Raw genomic sequence first — 22,560 nt, forward strand, 5'->3', positions numbered from 1 at the left:
TATGCATACATAAACTTTAAAATCATTTATCTCACCATTAAAAACCACTGTTAAAACCGTCTCAATCATCTGCATCGACTCTGGTTGGCATGGTAAGTTTTCGTATTGCTGCCTTATTGTACTGTCCCAAAAGCTTGGTCCCACAGCCAAGTTTTTACTATCCTTCTGAAGGATAGGAGAGGGCTGATCTGATCTCACCAGGAAGGGAGCTCCGTAGCCAAGGGGCAATCACTGAGAAGGCCCCCTCTCTCATCCCCACCAATTTGTGCCTACAACACTGGCGGGATGGAGAGCAGGGCCTCCCTGGAGGATCTTAATCTCCATGATGGTTCATAGATCAAGATGCATTTGGACAGATAAATTGGGCTGGGGCCACTTGCTGCCAGTCTGCTACCAAGCACAATTCAAAGTGTTGGCTTTACCCTATAAAGCCCTAAACCAGTGGTTCCTAACCTGTGGGCCGCAAGGACAAAAATCTGGTCTGTGAGTCTCCTTCCTTTTTATTTTTAATTTTTTTTTCGTACTCCTTTCATGCTGCCTGCCACTCCTTCTCTGTCGCTGACCATGGCATATGTTCTGCATCAGAAACTAGAGCTGATGTGGTCTATCCAGTGCAATTTTCTGAATCAGCCCCCAAACCAAATCTAAAGTTGACCAAAAACTGATTTGTAACCCTTCTGGTACTAATGTTGAAGAGTGGTCCTTGGTCAAAGTGGTCCCTGGTCAAGTAGCCCCTGGTCAAGTGGTCCCTGGTCAAAGGGTCTCTGGTCAAGTGGTCCCTGGTCAAAGTGGTCCCTGGTCAAGAGGTCCCTGGTCAAGTGGTCCCTGGTCAAAGTGGTCTCTGATCAAGTAGTCCCTGGTCAAAGGGGTCCCTGGTCAAAAAAAGGTTAGAAACCACTGCTCTAAATGGTTCTGGCCCAGCTTACGTATCTCCGTATATGAACCACCTTGGAGGTTCAGATCTTCTGGGGAGGCCCTGATCTCAGTCCCACCTCTTTCACCGGTATGGTTGGTGGGGATGAGAGACAGGGTCTTCACAGTGGTGGTGCCTCAGCTCTGGAACTTCTTCCCCAGCAAAATCTGATCAGCTCCCTCCCTCCTGATATTTAGAAAGAGATTAAACACGTGGATGTGGAAGCAAGCCTTTGAACAGTAAATTCAGTGCAATAAATGATATGGATTAAATGCAATTATTACCAGAATCGCTCCTGAACTACAATTTTGGATTGCGTTGTTTCAATAAATGATTTTAATGCTTTTATTTTTTAACTTTATGGTTTTTAATGTATAGTAAAGGTAAAGGTTGTCCCCTGGTATTAAGTCCAGTCACGTCCGACTGGGGGTTGGTGCTCATCTCGATTTCTAAGCCAAAGAGTCGGCATTGTCCGTAGACACCCCCAAGGTCATGTGGCCAGCTATGTTTATTTTATTTGTATGTCTGTTTACGCAGCACTGAATGGTTGCCTACTTGTAAACCACTCTGAGTCTCCTTCAGGGTGAGAGAGAGAGTGGGGTATAAATATAGTCAATACATAAATTTCCCTGTGAGATTATGGGCCTCATATAGCTTTTTGGATACCCTGTACCTCCCTGACCTCGGCTCCAATATCCAAGAGTGGAATTTGTCTCCAACCACAATCCTGCCCTGGGTCTTACTCTGGCGCAGGTAGGAGAGATGAGACAGCAACACTTCTGCATTGTATGGTGTGGTGAGGCGTAGGAAACCTTCCTTGCCAAGTTTGCACAGCTCCTTGCCATCTATATGTTGAAAAAGGCTGATCTCGATATCCACCAGGCCATACTCCTTCACTGCCCAGTCCAGCCACTGACGGACATGATCATGCGTCCACACACCAGGATCTGTAGGAGAGAGACAGATTTTGGAGTAATAGCATGAGGATATTGCAGGGCAAAGTACAAAGCTGCCAAACTGGATTCAGAGATATAGGACTACTATAAGGAGAGGTAAGACTATGGAAATGTCAAACTCAGCAATAAGACAACATAAGCTTTTGATTTCACGAGAACTTTTAAAGAATTGTAATTGATCAAAACCTTAAGACTATGAAATAGGCTCTAGAACAAACATGGGCAAACTTCGGCCCTCCAGGTGTTTTGGACTTCAACTCCCACAATCCCTAACAGCCTACCGGCTGTTAGGGATTGTGGGAGTTGAAGTCCAAAACACCTCGAGGGCTGAAGTTTGCCCATACCTGTTCTAGAAGAAAGCAATCGCATAGGGGACAGGAGACATTTATTGCATGACCTTTCTATAGGGTGCATCTACTTGTCCCAAACCAAAAGTGCCTCCATATTGCCTGTATATTAGGCAAAATGGCAAGTGGATGCCTAACAACATCTAGACAACTTCAGGTCTCAATTCAAATTTGATCTAACATTCAGCAAGAGTCAGGAAAGGAAGAGGGCTATATCATCTGATACCTACCTGCTGGGACAATAACTCTCTTCTCCTCACTGGGAGGGTTGATGGGAGGGCTGTTACGCTGGTTGTTGTATCCGCCTGGATAGGATACCTGGGAAGGGACAACTGCCTTGCTCCTCCGGGTCACGCTACAGTCCACGGGAGATGGTTTGCTGAAGGGAAAGAGATGGGCATTTCATTGGACAGCCGGGTTGAATGTTGTCCTTGAGAACTAGGAGTTTTCTTTGCTCAAACAACGTATTATTTCTATGTTTCATGATGAATTTTTTTTAAAAGGCCTGTGAGATATCTGTTCTTTAAACAACAGGATCAAGTGCCTTGTTGCCTGAAGTGGAGGAACATCCACCCAAAATCTTGATGTAAACTAGTTATTTTGGCCCTTAATAATAATATACTTTATTTATACCCCACCACCATCTCCCCAAAGGGGACTTGGGGCAGTTTACATAATACAATTACAATAGAATGAATACAAAACAGCAAAAATAACAACACAATAACATAAGGCTCTGAATTGCAGCTTCAAAGCCTGGCTGCATCCTGCCTGGGGGAATCCTTTGTTGGAAGGTGTTAGTTGGCCCTGATTGATTCTGATGAACCAAACTGGACACAGCATATGATTTGAGAACACAGAAATGCTGGACTTTGATTAGCATTGAATGGTCTTGCAGCTTCAAAGTCTGGCTGCTCCCTGCCTGGGGACGATCCTTTGTTTGAGAGTGTTAGCTGGCCCTGATTGATTCTGAACATCTCTTTCCTTTCCTGGCAGTTAAAATATAATAGCAATGGAAATAGCTAACAATTCACTGCATTGTCCTGACACCTAAAAATTGCCGCCTGGGTAGCAGCTCAGACCCTTCTACACTGCCATATAAAATCCAGATTATCTGCTTTGTACTGGATTATATGGCATATAATCCAATTCAAAGCAGATAATGTGAATTAGCTGCTTTGATAATCTGGATTATATGGCAGTGCAGAAGGGGCCTGAGTCTACACTGCCATATAATCAGTTCAAAGCAGATAACCGGGCTGTGGCACAGCTAGTTAGTAGACAGCTGCATTAAATCACTATTGACTGAGAGATCATGAGTTCAAAGCCAGCCCGGATCGGAGTAAGCTCCCAACCATTAATAGTCTAGCTTGTTGTCGACCTATGCAGCCTAAAAGACAGCTGCATCTGTCAAGTAGGAAATTTAGGTACCATTTTATGCAGGGAGGCTCATTTAACTAATTTACGATGCCATAAACCTTCCAGCAGCATGCAGAAGAATGAGGAAATACTCCATCAAAGGACCCGGTGTCACAAGTGGATGGTGAAGCAGTAGCTCCCCTTGTGGCCAGAACCAAGCATGCCCACATGAAGCTGGAAACGCTGGAATGTTAAATCGCCTCATGTCTGTCTATATATGTTGCATGCCTAAATGGCACTGAATCTTTGCCATGGGTATGTGCATTATAATCCACCCTGAATCCGGAATATAAATACTAAAAATAAATAAATAAATTTTATATATGGCAGAGTAGAAGGGGCCTCAGTCTACTTAATGGTGATGCCACTCCTGGTTGTTTCAAACCATACCTAAGATCAACTATAGTTTCTCAGATTCAGATGACTGGTGAATCAACAACAGAAGCAGAAAATTTCAACTGTGTGTGCCTTAGAGAGGGTCAGGAAATAGGCTTGTTCTGTTGTGATAAAACATGGTTTATTCAACAATAGCTGAATGTTGTCATTACTGTTTTGTAGCTGTTGTTGTAATGTAAGATAAATAACATTTTGAGAGACTGCTATTACTACTACTATTAGGTTTGCTACTCTGTACTGCTGTACTTCTCCTTTGAAAAGGAGTTGAAAAGTTGAAAAGGAGAATATCTGTCCTATAAATAAAAATACATCTATAAATATTGCATGCAAACACACACTGACTTCTTCGACTCTTGATGTTTACTTGGATTCACATTAGTTTTATTTGTCTCCAGGCCTTGGAAGTTACAAATACTGTAGTTATGAGTTACAGGGGTGGGTAGGAATTACTGTGTAATGGACTCAAAGTCGCTTTATAGATATGAGTTTTAAAGGCCATTTTAGTGCATTTAGTAAAGTAATGGTAAAGGTTTCCCTTGACATTAAGTGTAGTCGTGTCCGACTTTGGGGAGTGGTGTTCATCTCCATTTCTAAACTGAAGAGCCAGCATTGTCTGTAGACAATGGAGTACCATTACCTTCCCGCAGAAGCATACCTATTGATCTACTCACACTTGCATGTTTGCTAGGTTGGCAGAAGCTGGGCCTAAGAGCGGGAGCTCACCCTGCTCAGAGAACCAACCTTTCAGTCAGCAGCTCAGTGGTGTAACCTGCCGCGCTACCAGTTACTGTATTTCAATTCTGTTTTTACCACATTGTTACTATTTAATTGGTTTGTTTTTTTTACTTTTGCATTGCTCTTTTCAAATGTCTAGTGTGGATAGATGTTAGCCGCCTTGAGTTCCCGTGGGGGGAAAGGTGGGATATAAATAAAGATGATAATGATGATAGGTAGGTATCACAATGTATGTTTTTACATACCTTTCAAAACATTTTGAAGAACATACTTCTAAACGGACTTTTAACATATTTTAAGATTTTTTTTAACAGAACTTTTTGGAACTTTTATCCCACCTTCTTATACATTCTAGAACACTGCATTTTACTTTACGTAACAAAAAGCAGCCAAAAAAAGCAATGGGTGGGTAATGCAACGGGGTACTTTAAAAATCCAATATAATAAATCGAAACATTAATTATTTTCAAGATAATACAATGATATATATCTCCAAAATCTGTCTCCCTGTCCTCACTTTGCCTTTCTGAAGGCTTTACCAAGCTACCCTTCCTGGCATGGTGGCCTCCAGGCACGGATGACCGTGGCCACCAGCTCTCCATTTCGGCTCAATAAATGTTAGAAAGCTCTTGGTCTGAACTGTGCTGACCTCTTTTTTGCCCTATTTTTTGATGCCAGGCTACTAATACAAGCTGTTTTGATGAGGGGAAGTGAGCTGTTTCCTGTGGGTTTGTGTGAGCTGTCACAAATTTAGCAGAAGATACGTCCAGGACCTACTTATATGGCTAAGGTGAAAAGGCAAAAAGGGGACTGCTATTCCAGTGTCACCCTCAGGTCCCAAGGCAGATCCAGGCAAGGGGTGCCTCATTCCTCTCCCCATCAAAATATGGGCCCTGTGATGCTATAATATCTCTATAGCTGGATGGCAAATGATCAGAGATAATAGGAGTTTGTATCCAACAATGTCTGGTGAGCTCCAGATACTATACCCCTGGGTTCAATAAATATGCAGTACAATCTCACAACTTACTGCAGAAAGAAATAGCTATCTATGGGCCCTTCCACACAGCCGTATAACCCAGAATATCAAGACAGCAAATCCCACAATATCTGCTTTTAACTGGAGGCCCTTCTAGACAGGTCCTATATCCCAGAATGTCAAGGTGGAAAATCCCACAATGTCTGCTTTGAACTGGGTTATATGAGTCCACACTCAGATAATGTGGGATTTCCTGCCTTGATATTCTGGAATATAGGGCTGTGTGAAAGGGCCCTAGGTTATATGAGTCCACACTGCCATATATTCCAGTTCAAAGCAGAAAATGTGGGATTTTATTCAGCTGTGTGGAAGGGGCCTAAGTACAGCCTTTAGAACTGGAGCGAGCAAAATGTAGCCCTCCATAGTTATTTTTGTGGCCCCCAGGGGCCAATTTGCATGAGAAAAAAATAGCCCCCAGATTTCCAAAATGCCTTTTAGGGGCCCAGGAATTTCCAAAACACAATGAGTAAACAACCCTCTGCTTTTTAAAACTGTGGATTCTGACTTCAAAAGTGATCCCCTTAGATCAAAGTTGGAACACCAAAAATTTGGCAACAAACATTTCTCTCTTCCTGATAATGTTGTTGAGCCATGACATACACACACATCCCTAATTATCTGTGGACATTAATGAAACTTCAAGTAAGGTATACATTTTTTCCTTTATTTTTAAAACCTTTTCCGATATTTCAAAGTTCTGCAGTGTCGAAGCCTCTGGGGGCTTCGGGAGGACTCAGTAACAACTGTACCCCAAACTATATCATAGCTAAACCCTTTAATAAATGTAATAAAATAATATTTCTTGTGTAACTTGCATTGTTTGTGTACTGTATCAATTCCTAAATGTATAAAACTGTATCAAAAGTATTATGAAGGCATCTGTTTCCCCAGTGCCCCTATTTACATAAGCTTCTGGGAACGGACTCACTAAACAATTAAGAAAGGTCCCTCCAGCTGTTTCCCAAGCCAGATAATACCATATCCTTTCTGTATGTATGTGAGGAAGAATCCCTTTATTATCACAGATGGGCATATGCTGTTTACCTGTTATGACTGCAAGTGTATAGTTTCCATGGAAGAGAAGGTTAAAACAAATATGAACACATGAACCTTCTCAGAGGGTTGGTGGGGACGAGGGAGAAGGCCTTCTTGGTGGTGGCCTCTGGAATGCCCTCCCCAAGGAGATAAGGCAGGCCCCATTCCTCACCTCCTTCCGTAAGAACTTGGTGGTTTCATCAGGCCTTCGATAATGACTAGTCTCAAATCTGAAGCTCTTGATCCAACAGTTAGGACCTGACCTTCTACCCCATCCATTCCCCAGTTCCCTGTCATCTGAGGGCACCTTTTCTTCCAACCCAGACCTTTTTTACAGTCCTTTAATTGGCCTTGAAATTGAGTGGCCCCGGTCCCCTAGTAGAGCCATTGCTGAGACCAATCCTTGCACTGTAGCATTCAGCCAGCCCCATTTTCCCCTTCTCCTTGCACTAGCCTTGGCCCAGTCCATTCCAAATAGTCCAGGCCCCTGGCAGCTTACCTTGCTTGAAGAAGACAGCAGAACTGGTTTCAAATTGATTTTAATATATATGTTGTGTTAACAGTTTATGCCTGTGTTTTTGTTTTATATTGTATGTTTTTGTATTATTTTGTATATGTGGAAACCGCTCTAAGTTCCCTAGGAGAGATAGGGTAGGATATAAATAAAGTTTTATTTTATTATTATAACCCTCTGGTTATCCAGGATTACCACCTTTTGTTTTCTGGGTCTTGCACTTTTGCCTTCTCAGAACTGGACACGTAATTCAATCAAGGAATCTTCTGTATATCCACGTCATATCCCCTTCAGTTTCACACCATGTAACAGACCTGTTGCAGAGACCTGTGTATCTGCAACAGACCTTTAAACCTACCAATAATCAATTGTTCTTTTTCCCACCATGGGGACCCCTCATCCTGTCAGTAACGTCAGAGAAACTTCCAGCCAATCTCAGCCAATCAGGAGGAGGTGTGGGATGTCTGAATAGATCTCAAAGTGTATAAAATGTCTTGTGTTTTATTGTAAAGTTATGCTTGTACATTTTGAGTGGTGACCTGGTACTTGTATCCCTTTTGGCCAAACTGTAATAAACCTCTGTAGTTTGCTTTCAACCCAGAGTGCTTTGTTCTCTATCCTGCCTGATTTGGTTTAGCAGAAGCTCACCGGGCACAGACATTCTTATCTGTGGTCCTAGCTAAAATCGCTGCAATGCAGGCAGAGCCAATGGTGAGTAGGTTTTGCAAAACAAGCTAAGGACACAGTCTGACTGTTGATTACTCTGTTGATGTCAGAGATACAACTTAATGGTGTAACATTAGAAAATGTTGACCATTTCCGCTACCTTGGCAGCCACCTCTCCACATGAGTCAACATCGACACCGAAAAATAACACCACCTGAGCTCTGCGAGTGCAGCATTTTTCCGAATGAAGCACAGAGTGTTTGAGGGCCGGGACATCCATAGGGATACCAAGGTGCTTGTCTATACAGCTATTGTCCTCCCAACCCTGCTATATGCCTGCGAAACGTGGACGGTCTACAGACGTCACATGCAACTTCTGGAATGATTCTATCAATGCTGCCTCCGGAAAATCCTGCAAATCTCTTGGGAAGACAAGCGGACAGATGTCAGCATCTTGGAAGAAGCAAAGATCACCAGCATTGAAGTGATGGTCCTCCGCCATCAATTCCGCTGGACTGGCCATGTTGTCTGGATGCCTGCCCACCGTCTCCCAAAGTAGTTGCTCTATTTCTAACTCAATAACGGAAAACGGAATGTTGATGGACAAGAAAAGAGATTTAAAGATGGGCTCAAAGCCAACCTTAAAAACTCTGGCATAGACATTGAGAACTGGGAAGCCCTGGCCTGTGAGTGCTCCAGCTGGAGGTCAGCTGTGACCAGCAGTGCTGCAGAATTTGAAGAGGCACGAATGGAAGGTAAAAGAGAGAAACGTGCCAAGAGGAAGGCACGTCAAGCCAACCCCGACCAGGACCACCTTCCACCTGGAAACCAATGCCCTCACTGCAGGAGAAGATGCAGATCAAGAATAGGGCTCCATAGTCACCTATGGACCCACCCTGGAAGATTATCCTATTCGGACAACGAGGGATCGCCTAAGTAAATAAGTAAAGTTAATTACTCTTCTCTTGGAGCATTTGCACATACATGGCCACCCAAACCCCAAATAGCTGACCTGCTGGAGCAGTTGACCTGCTCATTTTCCTGCTTCACTACATGGACTCTGTTGTTAGCCTGGTTTGACCATGAGGGCTCCTCCAAACCGATGCCTTCCTTGCCACCATAGTCATCCACAGAGGGTAGCTCGGTCTTCAAAAGGTGCGGAGTGCTGAACGATGGGTCAAATATGGACTGGTCCTCACTTACCACTGACAGCGCCTCCTAGAGTTGAGGAAAGAAAGGTAAAGAGGCTCTCAGGGCTGCACTTGTAAATCAAATGTTAGAAAATATGCAGAGACCAGCTGACATATTGAATACATATCCTCCAACTGTCTATGTTTGGCAGGGACAGTTCCAATTAGCCCTCTGTAGTCCCACTTTTTCTCTTGCCCCCGGTGGCGCAGTGGGTTAAACCCCTGTGCTGGCAGGACTGAAGACCAAGAGGTCGCAGGTTTGAATTTGGGGAGAGGTGGATGAGCTCCCTCTATCAGCTCCAGCTCCTCATGTGGGGACATGAGAGAAGCCTCCCACAAGGATGATAAAACATCAAAACATCCGGGCGTCTCCTGAGCAATGTCCTTGCAGACAGCCAATTCTCTCACACCAGAAGCGACTTGCAGTCTCTCAAGTCGCTCCTGACACGACAAAAAAACACACACAAAAACCAAACTTATTTCTAAAATGGTCCATTTTCCTCTCTCCTCCTCCCAAGTTATTGCTTCATCCTCAATGCTGCAAAATGAGTTCAAAGAGTGAACGGAGTTTGCAGTCAATAAATTCAGCATAAGGGATAGGTCAGGGTGTTCAAATGAAGGCCCGCAGGCCAGATGCAGCACTCCAAGTTCATTTACATCAGGCATGGGCAAGCTTTGGCCCTCTGGGTGTTTTGGACTTCAATTCCTAACAGCTTCGGACTCTTTCCTTTTAGGATAGTTTAAATCAGGCATGGGCAAACGTTGGCCCTCCAGGTGTTTTAGACTTCAACTCCCACAGTTCATTTTCCCCACAGGTTGAGAACTACTATTCTAGTGCTAGAGGAAGGCATCTCAAAATGATGTCTTTTGTATTGAAAAATACAACAAGATGGACGCGCTCGCTGCTGTTTTCTGTAGTATAAAACTCAATTCTTGCACCAGCTCATTTCATGGTGCCTTTTAAGTAAGTCCAGCCCTAGAAAGAAAGGACACCAATCTAAGAAATGTGGAACTGTGGCCAAGCCAAAACAAAGGAGCACATGGAGGGGAAAAAGAGCAAAGAACACGGCAACCATAACATCCTATGAAATCCCAAAGGACTCCCACTGGTTCCTTTGAAGGGTAGGCACACCATCACTCAAGAGTAGTTCTAGAGACTTGTTTGGAAAGGCAGCAAGGAGAGGAATTAACGGTGTGGGGTTTCCACCACCCTGCCTTCCTCAACAATGGAATTCCTGGGCAGTGACGCACCTCAGGGTTCAGGAAACGCAAGGAGGAGGCCGTTCGCCATCAGTGCTGAAGCTGGAACGCCCAGCCACAAAAGATACCAGCCACCGCTCTGACAATTTTGGAATCAGACATGGCCATATTAAACATTGCTACCAGCTCATCCCAGCTTCTTCCTATACTTTTGTTAAAAAAAAGGATTTTGTTCTGCCAAAAATGCAACAGGTGAATATTTGCTGTCAGTCCAACAATTTTTCAAGGCACAGTGACACTGTCCTGCTTCAATATTGGAGACCGTCTAATTCAGCGGTTCTCAACCTGGGTGTTGGGACTCCTGGGGGGTCACAAGGGGGTGTCAGAGGGGTCATCAAAGACCATAAGAAAAACAGTATTTTCTGTTGGTCGTGAGAGTTTGACCTTATTCTATTGTTGGTGGGGTTCAGAATGCTCTTTGATTGTAGTTGAACTATACATCCCAGCAACTACAATTCCCAAATGACAAGGTCTATTTTTCCCAAACCCCACCAGTGTTCACATTTGACCATATTGAGTATCCGTGCCAAATTTGGTCCAGATTCATCATTATTTGAGTCCACAGTGCTCTTTGGATATAGGTGAACTCTAAAACTCAAGGTCAATGCCCACCAAACCCTTCCAGTATTTTCTGTTAGTCATGGGAGTTGTGTGTGCCAAGTTTGGTTCAATTCCATCATTGGTGAAGTTCAGAATGCTCTTTGATTGTAGGTAATCTATAAATCCCAGCAACTACAACTCCCAAATGACAAAATCAACCCCTTCCCAGTTCAAATGGGGGGCGGGGTTCAAAATTGGGCAAAATTCGGTATTTGTGCCAAATTTGGTCCAGTGAATGAAAATACATCATGCATATCAGATATTTACATTACGATTCATAACAGTAGCAAAATTACAGTTATGAAGTAGCAACAAAAATAATGTTATGTTTGCGGGTCACCACAACATGAGGAACTGTGTTAAGGGGTTGCGACATTAGGAAGGTTGAGAAACACTGCTCTAGTTATCAAGCTTTGAAAGTAAAGATGGTACTTTACTTTAGATCAAGTTTGAAAGTAAAAGAAATAGGGTTGGCATGGAAAGTTACACCTGTTGAAATTGTGTCTCGAGTCCTAGTTTTAAGGACGGTTTAGGAATATATCTATATAAATAAAAATGTAATGTTAGTTTGTGGGATTAACATAACTGAAAAACCACTGGCAAATTGGCACCAAATATGAGCACAATACACCTATCAGGCCAACGAGTGACCATCACTCATAAAACACTGAAAAACACAGCAGAAGAGACTTAAAAAGCCAAAAAAAATTACATTACAACGTATGCGCATAACCACATAAATAAATACACATATACACAAATATATACACACACATATACACACACATATACACATATATACATACACAAAACACATATACACAGACTGGGCCACAGCGTGTGGCAGGGAACGGCTAGTATCAAATAAACAAAGCTACACTTCTCTGTGCCATCAGACACTGCAAATACTCCAACCAGGCCCGTAGCCAAGATTTTGATTGGGGGGGGGAGGGGCTGAGTTTGGTTGGGAGGGGGTGGGCTCAGGATCTACCCTAGCAAACCTTTTGTATCATTATCCCAATACCCCCATGCATATGGGATATATTGAGCATGGTGATCAGATCATGATATGAATAAACATAATAGTTTAAATAATGTACCAGTAAGGCCTTCTCACAGACCACCATGATAATTTTTTTTGGGGGGGGGGGGAGGTGAAGTCCCTCAAGCCCCTCCCCTCCACCCCGACTACGGGCCTGACTCCAACTGTGCAAGTTTGGCAGATACAATCCTAATTAATCCTTTGTCATCTCATTTTTCCCAACTGTTTTAAAAATGTTCCAGTTTCTCTCTCCAATTTTCCACTTTGTTCTTAGATTACTTCACTAATTGCAAACTGAGCTCATAGTACAAAAGTTTTTTTCTCGTGTCTGGAGCAACTTGAGAAACTGCAAGTCGCTTCTGGTGTGAGAGATTTGGCCATCTGCAAGGACGTTGCCCAGGAGATGCCCGGATATTTTACCATCCTGTGGGAGGCTTCTCTCATGTTCCCGCATGGAAAGCTGGAGCTGACAGATGGGAGCTCACACCGCTCCCCGGATTTGAACCGCTCACCTTTTAGTCAGCAGTCCTGCCAGCATGATCTCCAGTACAAAAGTATTGATGAAGGCTTTCATGGCCAGAATCACTGGGTTGTTGTAGGTTTTTTCGGGCTATATGGCCATGTTCTAGAGCAGGGGTCCTCAAACTAAGGCCCGGGGGCCGGATGCGGCCCTCCAAGGTCATTTACCTGGCCCTCGCACAGGGTCAACCTAAGTCTGAAATGACTTGAAAGAACACAACAACAACCCTATCTCATCAGCCAAATGCAGGTCCTTCCCATTGAAATACTAATGATTTTATATTTGTTAAAATTGTTCTTCATTTTAATTATTGTATTGTTTAAAGTGTTTTTGCACTACAAATAAGATATGTGCAGTGTGCATAGGAATTCTCATTCATATTTTTTTTCAAATTATAATCCGGCCCTCCAACAGTTTGAAAGACTGTGACCAGGCCCTCTGTTTAAAAAGTTTGAGGACCCCTGTTCTAGAGGCATTCTCTCCTGACGTTTCTCCTGCATCTATGGCAAGCATCCTCAGAGGTAGTGAGGTCTGTTGGAACTAGGAAAATGGGTTTATATATCTGTGGAAAGACCAGGGTGGAACAAAGAACACCTAGCTCCAGCAGACAAGAGTTCTTTGTCCCGCCCTGGTCTTTCCACAGATATATAAACCCCTTTTCCTAGTTCCAATAGACCTACCTACCTCTGAGGATGCTAGCCATAGATGCAGGCGAAACGTCAGGAGAGAATGCCTCTAGAACATGGCCATATAGCCTGAAAAAAAACCTACAACAACCCAGTACAAAAGTAGTTTGTACTCAACTAGTTTAGTGGAGGTGAGGAGAAAAAGAAGGGGAGAACCTTGCTCTTCCCAGTAAGCTCAGGCAAAAGAAAACTCCTGTAGCGTCTCCTAACATGTGTGTTTTCAGTCTATAATAATTTGCCATCTTGGCCCCAATTGTCCCAGTTTTCATCTGCGAATGGTTGGACACTATGGCACTGAATTATGGCTTTAAAAGGAGGGAGGGGATGCACTAGTTCAAATCCCATTGTAGAAGAGAGACTTTCTCTGGCACAGTTCTCCCAGCCCCCAATGCTAGGCTGTTGCAAACTTCTTCATGCACTGAAAGCAGAAGTTGCTGGGTGCTGAGCAGGCATTTCAGCAGGCACACGGTTGGAGGGAGATGCTATCACCAGAAGCAAAGAGAGAAGAGAGTTGTGGTTTTATTTCTTCTGCATAATATTCCACTTTCATATTAGGGCCTGAAGATTAAATCGTTTAAGGTGAAATACTAGTGGTAGGATCCATTAATGTGGAATTCAAAAATCTGATAGTAATGCCGTACTTTGACCCAGATGCAAATGTACTTAACCAGAACAAGATGTGCATAGCTCTCCAGATGTTGCTGGACTGTAACTCCCATCATCTCTCGCCATTCATTTCTGGCTCTGGCTGATTTCTGTTAGGAGCCCAAAATATCAGGAGGACCATATATTGCTTGCCATTGGTTTAATCAGAGGAATTTATTTCCAAACAGACATGCATACAACTACTCTGCAATTTGGGATGGAGATTATGCAATCTCCCAGATGCAGAAAATAGAAATGGAACTCCTAGCGCAGCGTTTCTCAACCTGGGGATCGGGACCCTGGGGGGGGGGGGGGGTCGCAAGGGGATGTCAGAGGGGTCGCCAAAGACCATCATAAACACAGTATTTTTTTTGTTGGTTGTGGGGTTCTGCCTAGGAAGCTTGGCCCAATTCTCTCGTTGGTGAGACTCAGAATGCTCTGTGATTGTAGGTGAACTATAAATCCCAGCAACTACAACTCCCAAATGTCAAGCTCTATTTTCCCCAAACTCCACCACTGTTCACATTTGGGCATATTGAGTATTTGTGCCAATATTTGGTCCAGATTCATTATTGTTTGAGCCTACAGTGCTCTCTGGAGGTTTGTGAACTATAACTCCCAAACCCAAGGTCAATACCCACCAAACCCTTCCAGTAATTTCTGTAGGTCATGTTTGCCAAGGTTGGTTCAATTCCATCACTGGTGGAGTTCAGAATGGTCTTTGATTGTAGGCGAACTATAAATCCCAGCAACAACAACTCCTAAATGACAAAATAAATCCCCCCCACCCCCACATATCAGGTATTTTTACCCAATTTGGTCCAGTGAATGAAAATACATTCTGCATGTTGGATATTTACATTACAATTCATAACAGTAGCAAAATTACAGTTATGAAGTTGCAATGAAAATAATGATATGGTTGGGGGTCACCACAACTTGAGGAATTGGATTAAGCGGTCACGGCATTAGGAAGGTTGAGAAATACTGTCCTAGTAGATGTAGTCGGGGGGAATAATGGGTCATGGCAGAAACATCTAGAGTGCTGCAGGACTACTAGTAAAAGTAAAGGTTTCCCCTGACATTAAGTCTAGTCATGTCCGACTCTGGGGGGTGGTGCTCATCTCCATTTTTCCGAAGAGCCAGCGTTGTCCGTAGACACCTCCTAGGTCATATGGCCAGCATGACTGCATGGAGCGCCATTATCTTCCCACCAAAGCAATACCTATTGATCTACTCACATTTGCATGTTATCAAACTGCTAGGTTGGCAGGAGCTGGGGCTAATAGCAGGAGCTCACCATGCTCCCCGGATTCAAACTGCTGACCTTTCAGTCAGCAAGTTCAGCAGCTCAGTAGTTTAAGCTGCTGCACTACCAGGACTACTACCCCTGAGATAATTCTTCCTACAATTGCATTAAGTGTCAGTCCAAATGGATTCAACTTAGACAAGGATTGCTAAATTACATCTATTTACAGACATAGCAAAGCATTCCACATTGTACCATTTTGCAGTACAGTGCCACCTGCATTTCCCCATTTGAGCCTCATCCAAACATTCCCACTCCCTTTTCAACCTCAGAGGATGGCAATGGGGCCATTTCTCAAAAAACAAACAAAAAAAAACCGTCATAGGTTTGCCATATGTTGGAAATGACTTGACTGAAAGGAATCCTTCATAAGGTCCAATGGATTTCATGGCTGAGTGAGGACTGAATATACAGTAATTATTTTTAAAAAGTGGAGAATTGGGTTTTTTTGTTTGGGGGTTGTTGTTTTTTTTTTTTTTTTGGTGGGGCGATTGATAGGCTCAGGAAAGGTATTGGGGAAGTACAAAAAGAGGTATTTAACAGCTTGTAACAAGGAACAGAAAGTAAAGGGAGTTTGCAAACTAAGACTACTAATATAACTCTCACATTGTTTTACTCAGAGTTTATTTTAATTATGAATAAAATCAATTTTAAGTATCTACAGATACACTGAACAAAATTATGTAAGCCAAAGAGCTGGTGTTGTTCATAGACACATCCAAGGTCATGTGGCTGACAAGACTGCACGGAGAGCCATTACCTTCCCGCCAGAGCAATTGCTGAATCTACTCACATTTGCATGTTTTCGAACTGCTAGGTTGGCAGAAGCTGGGGCTAACAGCGAGAGCTCATGCCACTCGCTGGTTTCAAGCCATCAATCTTTCAGTCAGCAAGTTTAGCAGCTCAGTGGTTTAACCCACTGAGGGCTCCTTTGATGAAATTACAGTCCAAAAAAAGTAACTTCTCCAAACTGAGCAGCTAGTAACTAGCAAGCAATAGTGTCTGGTTTAAAGAACTAACTGAGCTCACATTTTTGTTTTAAAAGTCTACTAGTCCCATAGTCTACTAGAAGCAAAGACCACCAGCATTGACGCAATGATCCTCGGCCATCAACTTCACTGGACTGACCATGTTGTCTGGATGCCTGACCACAGTCTCCCAAATCAGTTGCTCTATTCCGAACTCAATAACAGAAAACGGAATGTTGGAGGACAGGAAAAGAGATTTAAATATGGGGTCAAAGCCGACCTTAAAAACTGTGGCATAGACACTGAGAACTGGGAAGCCCTGGCCCTTGAGCGCTCCAGCTGGAGGTCAGCTGTGACCAGCAGTGCTGCAGAATTTGAAGAGGCACAAATGGAGGGTGAAAGAGAGAAACGTGCCAAGAGGAAGGTGCATCAAGCCAACCCCAACCGGGACCATCTTCCACCTGGAAACTGATGCCCTCACTGTGGGAGAAGATGCAGATCAAGAATAGGGCTCCACAGTCATCTACGGACCCACCGCCAGAACACCGAACTTGGAGGACCATCATCCTCAGACTACGAGGGATCGCCTAAGTGAAGTGAAGTCTCATAATACCATAATTCAAATTGTTGTAATAACTCATTTTGTGGTTAGTGATTGCTCTTGCTGAACAGCTGATCTATTTTACAGGTTGATCTATTATACAAATCAGGAGAGTTCTAGCAGGCAGCCCTGTTCTGTCTTAGAGATCCTTTGTGGGATGGGATTGTTGTAATGCAGCATTTTGGCACTTTCAGGATGGATTGGTATCTTTTCCCACTCCCAAATGTAGCCTGCATTTCGTTTTGTGTTTTGAGCGTTGCCCAGGAGCTTTCTGATCTCATCGAGATCCTCTTGACTTTGGCACCAGGGACACACAATTTCCCAGGGAAACTTTTAAGAAAGAGAGAAAAAAGAGAGAAACCTGGTCCTGTGGGAGAAAGGGCAGGTCAGGCTTTCTCAAGGAGGCTTATCTGCTCTTTCCGTGTGACCCTTTTCTTCCAGAGCCCTTGATGAACTTCTGAGGAAGTCAAGGGCTTCCCTTGAGTGACTAGTTACGTATCTCCCCAAAATGAGGAAATTGTGTCACTCAAAAAAGGATGCACTCCATGCTCTAATTTCTATTTACAGGCAGTCCCCGGGTTACAAACATCAGACTTAAAAATGACTCCTAGTAACAAACAAGGGTGAGACAACAGAAAGTGAGAAAAATCTACCACTCAGAAATAAAAATCTTTTTGTGTGTGTTATATCATATTTTATTTGAAGTAGTTCGGGAGAGGAGACAGAAAAAAGTGGGGGTGTAGGTTTGATTTACAGGTAAAGTAGGAGAAAATTATTAGATTCAAATGAGGACATCCTATTTGTGTACATGATGACAGCCGCAAGGATTACCTATGCGAAACTCTGGAAACAGAGGGAAATACTGGATATTGACAAATGGATAAATAAAATAAGGGAGATAAAAAAACATGGACAAATGAACTTTTTATTAAAGAAAAACTGGGGGAAACCTGATCAAACAAACAAATTGGTCACAGCTGGAGGAATACGAAGAAATGAGAAAACAAAAGGGCCATTAAAAGAAACGTTAAAAGAATGGACATAATCAAGATCAATGTTAAAGCTTTCTTTTTCGTCCTTATTTGTTAATACAGAAGATTACTGACTGCACAAGCTTAAAACTGCAAAGGATTAGATGGAAGTTACCATTTTTATACTTTTTTCAAATTTATTATTATTTTTATTATTATTATTATTTCTTTATCTGCCTTTTTCTTTGTTTTTAAATTTACTATCTCTTCTTTTTTCCTCCTTTCCTTTTACACAATTTTTCTCCTACTTTACCTATAAATCACTCAGAAGGAAAATTCACTCCTGAAAGAGTTATTTGTAAATTATTCGCATAGAGATAGGCAAAATGGTCAATTTTGTCATGTGGTGGATTCCCCGTTTTCCGCTTTAAAATGAAATAGTTGCGCAATTTGTGGGAGGAGCTGTATTGTTTTATTAAGAAAAGACTCTGTCATTACCTTTTGCTCACTTTTTGCTCAAGGAGAGAGGGAGAGAGAAAGAGAAAGAGAGAGGAGGATGGCTGGCCTGACATTGGAAGGAAGGGGGGCATTCGCTTCTTCTCCTGGAGAGAAAAATCTCCTTTCTTTCCCTTCTTTCCCCACTTTTCCCCCTCTTCCTTTCCCCCTTTTCTATTTTCTTCTCTCCTTTCCCTCTTTACTCTGTTCTTTCTCCTTTCCATCCCTTCTTTTCCCTTATCTTCTCGTCTTTTTTGTTTCCTTTCTTTCCCCTCCCATCCCATACTTTCCACGTATTTCTCCTTTCCCTCCTTTCTTTTCACCTTTCTTCCCCTTTCCCCTCCCTTTCTTTTACCTTCTTTGTCTTTATCCCTCTTCTTTCCCCTTTACGTCCCTTATTTTCCCCTTCCATGCCATTATTTCCCCCTTTCATCTCTTCTTACTCTTTCCCTCCCATCTTTCTTTTTCTTTCTATTTCTTCTTTCCCTCCTCCATCCCTTCTTATGTGGCCAACCTATACTTCCCATAGCAGCACGTGGAAACTTGAGTTCTCAGGGCAAGAAAACACAGCAGAGATTCCCTTTATGAGAGCTGCTTCCAAAATTGACCCCTTGTTTCCAAATGACTCCCTGGATTTTTTAGTTCCAAATTACTTGGGACCAGTTTCTCTTACCAATCCTCAAGATGAAGTTTCAGAGTAATAAAACTGAACAAGTAATGTAACGATGATGAAATGCTTTCCCAAAAAAGTCATGAGTAATGAACACATTGATTTTTTGCAACAGAAGTTTTCAAGTCCTAAGAGTAGTACATGTAATACTAGGCACCCTATTTGCCAGGGCCTCAGTTTGCTCGCTGGAACACCTCGGCAAGCATGAGTCCAAAAGTGGCAGTCAAAAACCCAAAACCTCAATCAATGGCTGATACCAAATGAGAGACGCCCTCCTGGGCACACAGCAAATTGGGCAACTTGGAAGGCACTGAACAGACTGCGCTCCGGCACCACGAGATGCAGAGCGTGGAGAAGAGCAAACCACAGACCACTTACTACAATGCAACCCGAGCTCTGCCACATTCACAATGGAGGGCCTTCTTATAGCAACACCAGAGGCACTCCAAGTGGGCAGCTACTGGTCAAAGGACATTTAATAGTTACGCCAAGTTTGAAAAAGTTGTGTTTTTGGTTTTTTGTTATTGCGATACAATTGTATTGTCGAAGGCGTTCATGGCCGGAATCACTGGGTTGTTGTAGGTTTCTTCGGGCTATATGGCCATGTTCTAGAATCATGTTTAGAACATGGCCGTATAGCCCAAAAAAACCTACTACAATACAACTTTTTGGTCCGCTTCTGATATCTATATAAATAAAAATGTAATGTTCATTTGTGGGATTAACAGAACTCAAAAACCACTGGATGAATTGACACCCAATTTGGACACAAGACCTAACAACCCAATGTATGTCCTTCACTCAAAAAATTGATTTTGTCATTTGGGAGTTGTAGTTGCTGGGATTTATAGTTCACCTATAATCAAAGAGCATTCTGAACCCCACCAACGATGGAATTGAACCAAACTTGGCACACAATTCTCCCACAACCAACAGAAAATACTGGAAGGGTTTGGTGGGCAATGTCCTTTGGTTTTGGAGTTGTAGTTCACCTACATCCAGAGAGCACTGTGGACTCAAACAATGATGGATCTGGACCAAACTCTACACAAATACTCAATATGCCCAAATGTGAACACTGGTGGAGTTTGGAGAAAATAGAATCTTAACATTTGGGAGTTGTAGTTGCTGGGATTTGTAGTTCACCTACAATCACAAAGCATTCTGAACCCCACCAACGATAGAATTGGGCCAAACCTCCCACAAAGAACCCTCATGACCACCAGAGTGGGCCAAAGCAATGCGTATCAGGGGACGACTAGTGATAAATAAATGAATACGTCTATTTGTGCTTTTTTCTCTGTTGCATCAATATTCAGGCCAATAATACAGTTTTGTGGCCCTTGATAGAGTTTTATTAATGTGCAGAGGCACCTGAGGAAATGCGAGAGAAATACAAACTTGAAGCCATTGTGCATCAAGAGTAGTTTTGGTGTTTTTCCCCTTCCACGGTACACACGTGCCAGTAAAACACCACAGAAAGACGCCTGATACAATCTATCAAGATTTTGCCTTCCCCTTTTGCAATGTTCGTTCAACAATACGCATGCACATGTTGGTGATACAGGAACTGAAAACTGTGGCAAGTGAATGAAAGAACTCGAACTGGAGGCAAGAATTGGGCACTCTTCACTTTCAGTGTTAGGTTTTAGAAGTACAATACTCTCCAAATTAAAAAGTGAGGAACTTGCCAGAAAAGCACTGAGGGAATGGAATTGGAAGATCTGCCCAGTTAACCCTTCAACTCCCAGTGTTGAGAGATAAAGAATGCTGCTTGCGTAGACAAGATGATCCACCATTCTTAAGAGAAATAGGCCACCAGGCTTAGATTGCCAAAAATGACCAAGTTCGATCAGCACATTGAGTTGCTATCCTACCATAGGGCCCTTCCACACATCCCTATATCCCAGAATATCAAGGCAGATAATCCCACAATATCTGCTTTGAACTGTGTTATTTGAGTCCACACTCAAATAATGTGTTCACATACATATGCACAGAGCTTAAGGGGTACAGGAACTATAATGGGAAGAACAACTTGCAAAGAGTGGAATGAGGGCTGAGCATGCTGAATGAGAACATAATATTGACTGGTTGCCGAGGGAAGGAGGGAATAGAATGGGATGTTCTGGACAAATGCATTCTATATTGAAGTATATTAGTAGAGCTCCTTCTTGCGAAAAGTACTGTTTATACTGTTTTACAGTGTTTCTCAAACTGTTCCTCCAGGACTTCAGTTCCCAGAAATCCCAGGAATCTTACCAGCTGTTAAGAATTGTGGGAGCTGAAGTCCAAAACACCCAGAGGAGCAGAGTTTGAGAAACACTGGTTAAGATATAAGCAATATTCAGAACTAGGTGTGATTCTTGGACTATGGGTATCCAGAATTGGAATTCCCACTCAACCATCTCTGTTACAGTAAGTCACAACAGGATCAAGTATTATGTGTTAAAGAAAACCTTATGCTCTTAATTATTATATGCAGCTGCTAACGTAGGTCAACTAGTAAGTTTGGACCACATGCGGTGGGGTATAACTGTCTGGTTTTTAGAATACAGTTCAGCTTTTACTCTGAGGAGCCTTTGCTCAGGCATTTTGTTCTATAATTTTTACTGCTCTCACATTTGGATGGAGACGAAGAAGCCTTATTCTGTATTGCTTACAAAGGCTATATTGCACTGCTTGTAATATTGCAAGTTTAAGTTTTAACTCTGCTGCTAAGAGTAAAGTTTTTCTGATTTTTCTTCTTCCCTGGGTGCAATGTTATTGTGTCTTCTGCATTGGACGTTGACTGAAATACGCTTAGCACAACAATCTCTTCTCTCTTCAGCCTTTTCGAAAAGGCATGTTTTTCCCAGGAAATTTAGTACCCTTCTGCACAGTCATATAAGCCAAAATATCGAGGCAGATAATCTACAATATCTGCTTTGAACTGGATTTTTTGAGTCCACACTGCCATATAATCCAGTTCAATGTGGATTTTATACACCTGTGTGGAAGGACCTAAGAAAACTGTTAACAACTGGGTTTTAATGGGAATGTTCGCAGTTGTTTTTCTTATCTCAGTACAGACAGAAACCTAGCAATACGATATGGAGACCAAATGATGGGAGGTGAAATACCGGCTTAATCTCTGTGTGGTGGCCATGAGCACATTATATTCCCTTCCAAACATAGAGGTGAAAGTGCATGCATCAGTTACAGATCTTGATTTAAGGATCAAATACATCAATGGTTTGGAGGGGGGGAGGGACCTACTTTTTATAGGAATGTCACCTTATAATAGGATAGTAACTCAGCAGCTGATCTAACCTAGCTATGTCTAGAAAGGTTAAGAGAGGACTTATGAGAAGAAGAGGTGGAGAGACATTCGTAAGAGTATCAGTTTATATCCCAAAAGGTGTCAAGATAGGGCACATCTACACTGAGCAAGTAATACAGAATAAAAATAGTAGAGGTGGAAATGAAGCAAATGTTCATCTAATAATCACCAAAACATAAAGCCATGGAACTATGTCAGGGCTTGGCAGGGTTTATCCACACCTGAAAGTCTGGCTCCAACCTGGTTCCAGGATCCCTAGGA

The 22,560-nt window shown here is 42.7% G+C and overlaps 1 protein-coding gene across 2 annotated transcripts in view; it reads right to left on the minus strand.

The window, feature by feature from the left end:
* Positions 1-22,560, minus strand: part of LOC132780238 (retroviral integration site protein Fli-1 homolog) — a 48,857-nt gene that overhangs the window by 10,767 nt on the left and 15,530 nt on the right. For both annotated transcript variants that reach the window (XM_060783833.2, XM_060783832.2), the window contains exons 2-4: positions 9,033-9,238; positions 2,447-2,595; positions 1,657-1,860 (exon numbers count right to left, since the gene is read on the minus strand). In XM_060783833.2, coding sequence (XP_060639816.2) covers positions 1,657-1,860; positions 2,447-2,595; positions 9,033-9,238 — 559 coding nt within the window. The remainder of the gene's footprint in view (positions 1-1,656; positions 1,861-2,446; positions 2,596-9,032; positions 9,239-22,560) is intronic.

This window comes from Anolis sagrei, chromosome X (assembly GCF_037176765.1).
Source record: "Anolis sagrei isolate rAnoSag1 chromosome X, rAnoSag1.mat, whole genome shotgun sequence".
In the NCBI taxonomy this organism is placed as follows: Eukaryota; Metazoa; Chordata; class Lepidosauria; order Squamata; family Dactyloidae; genus Anolis; species Anolis sagrei.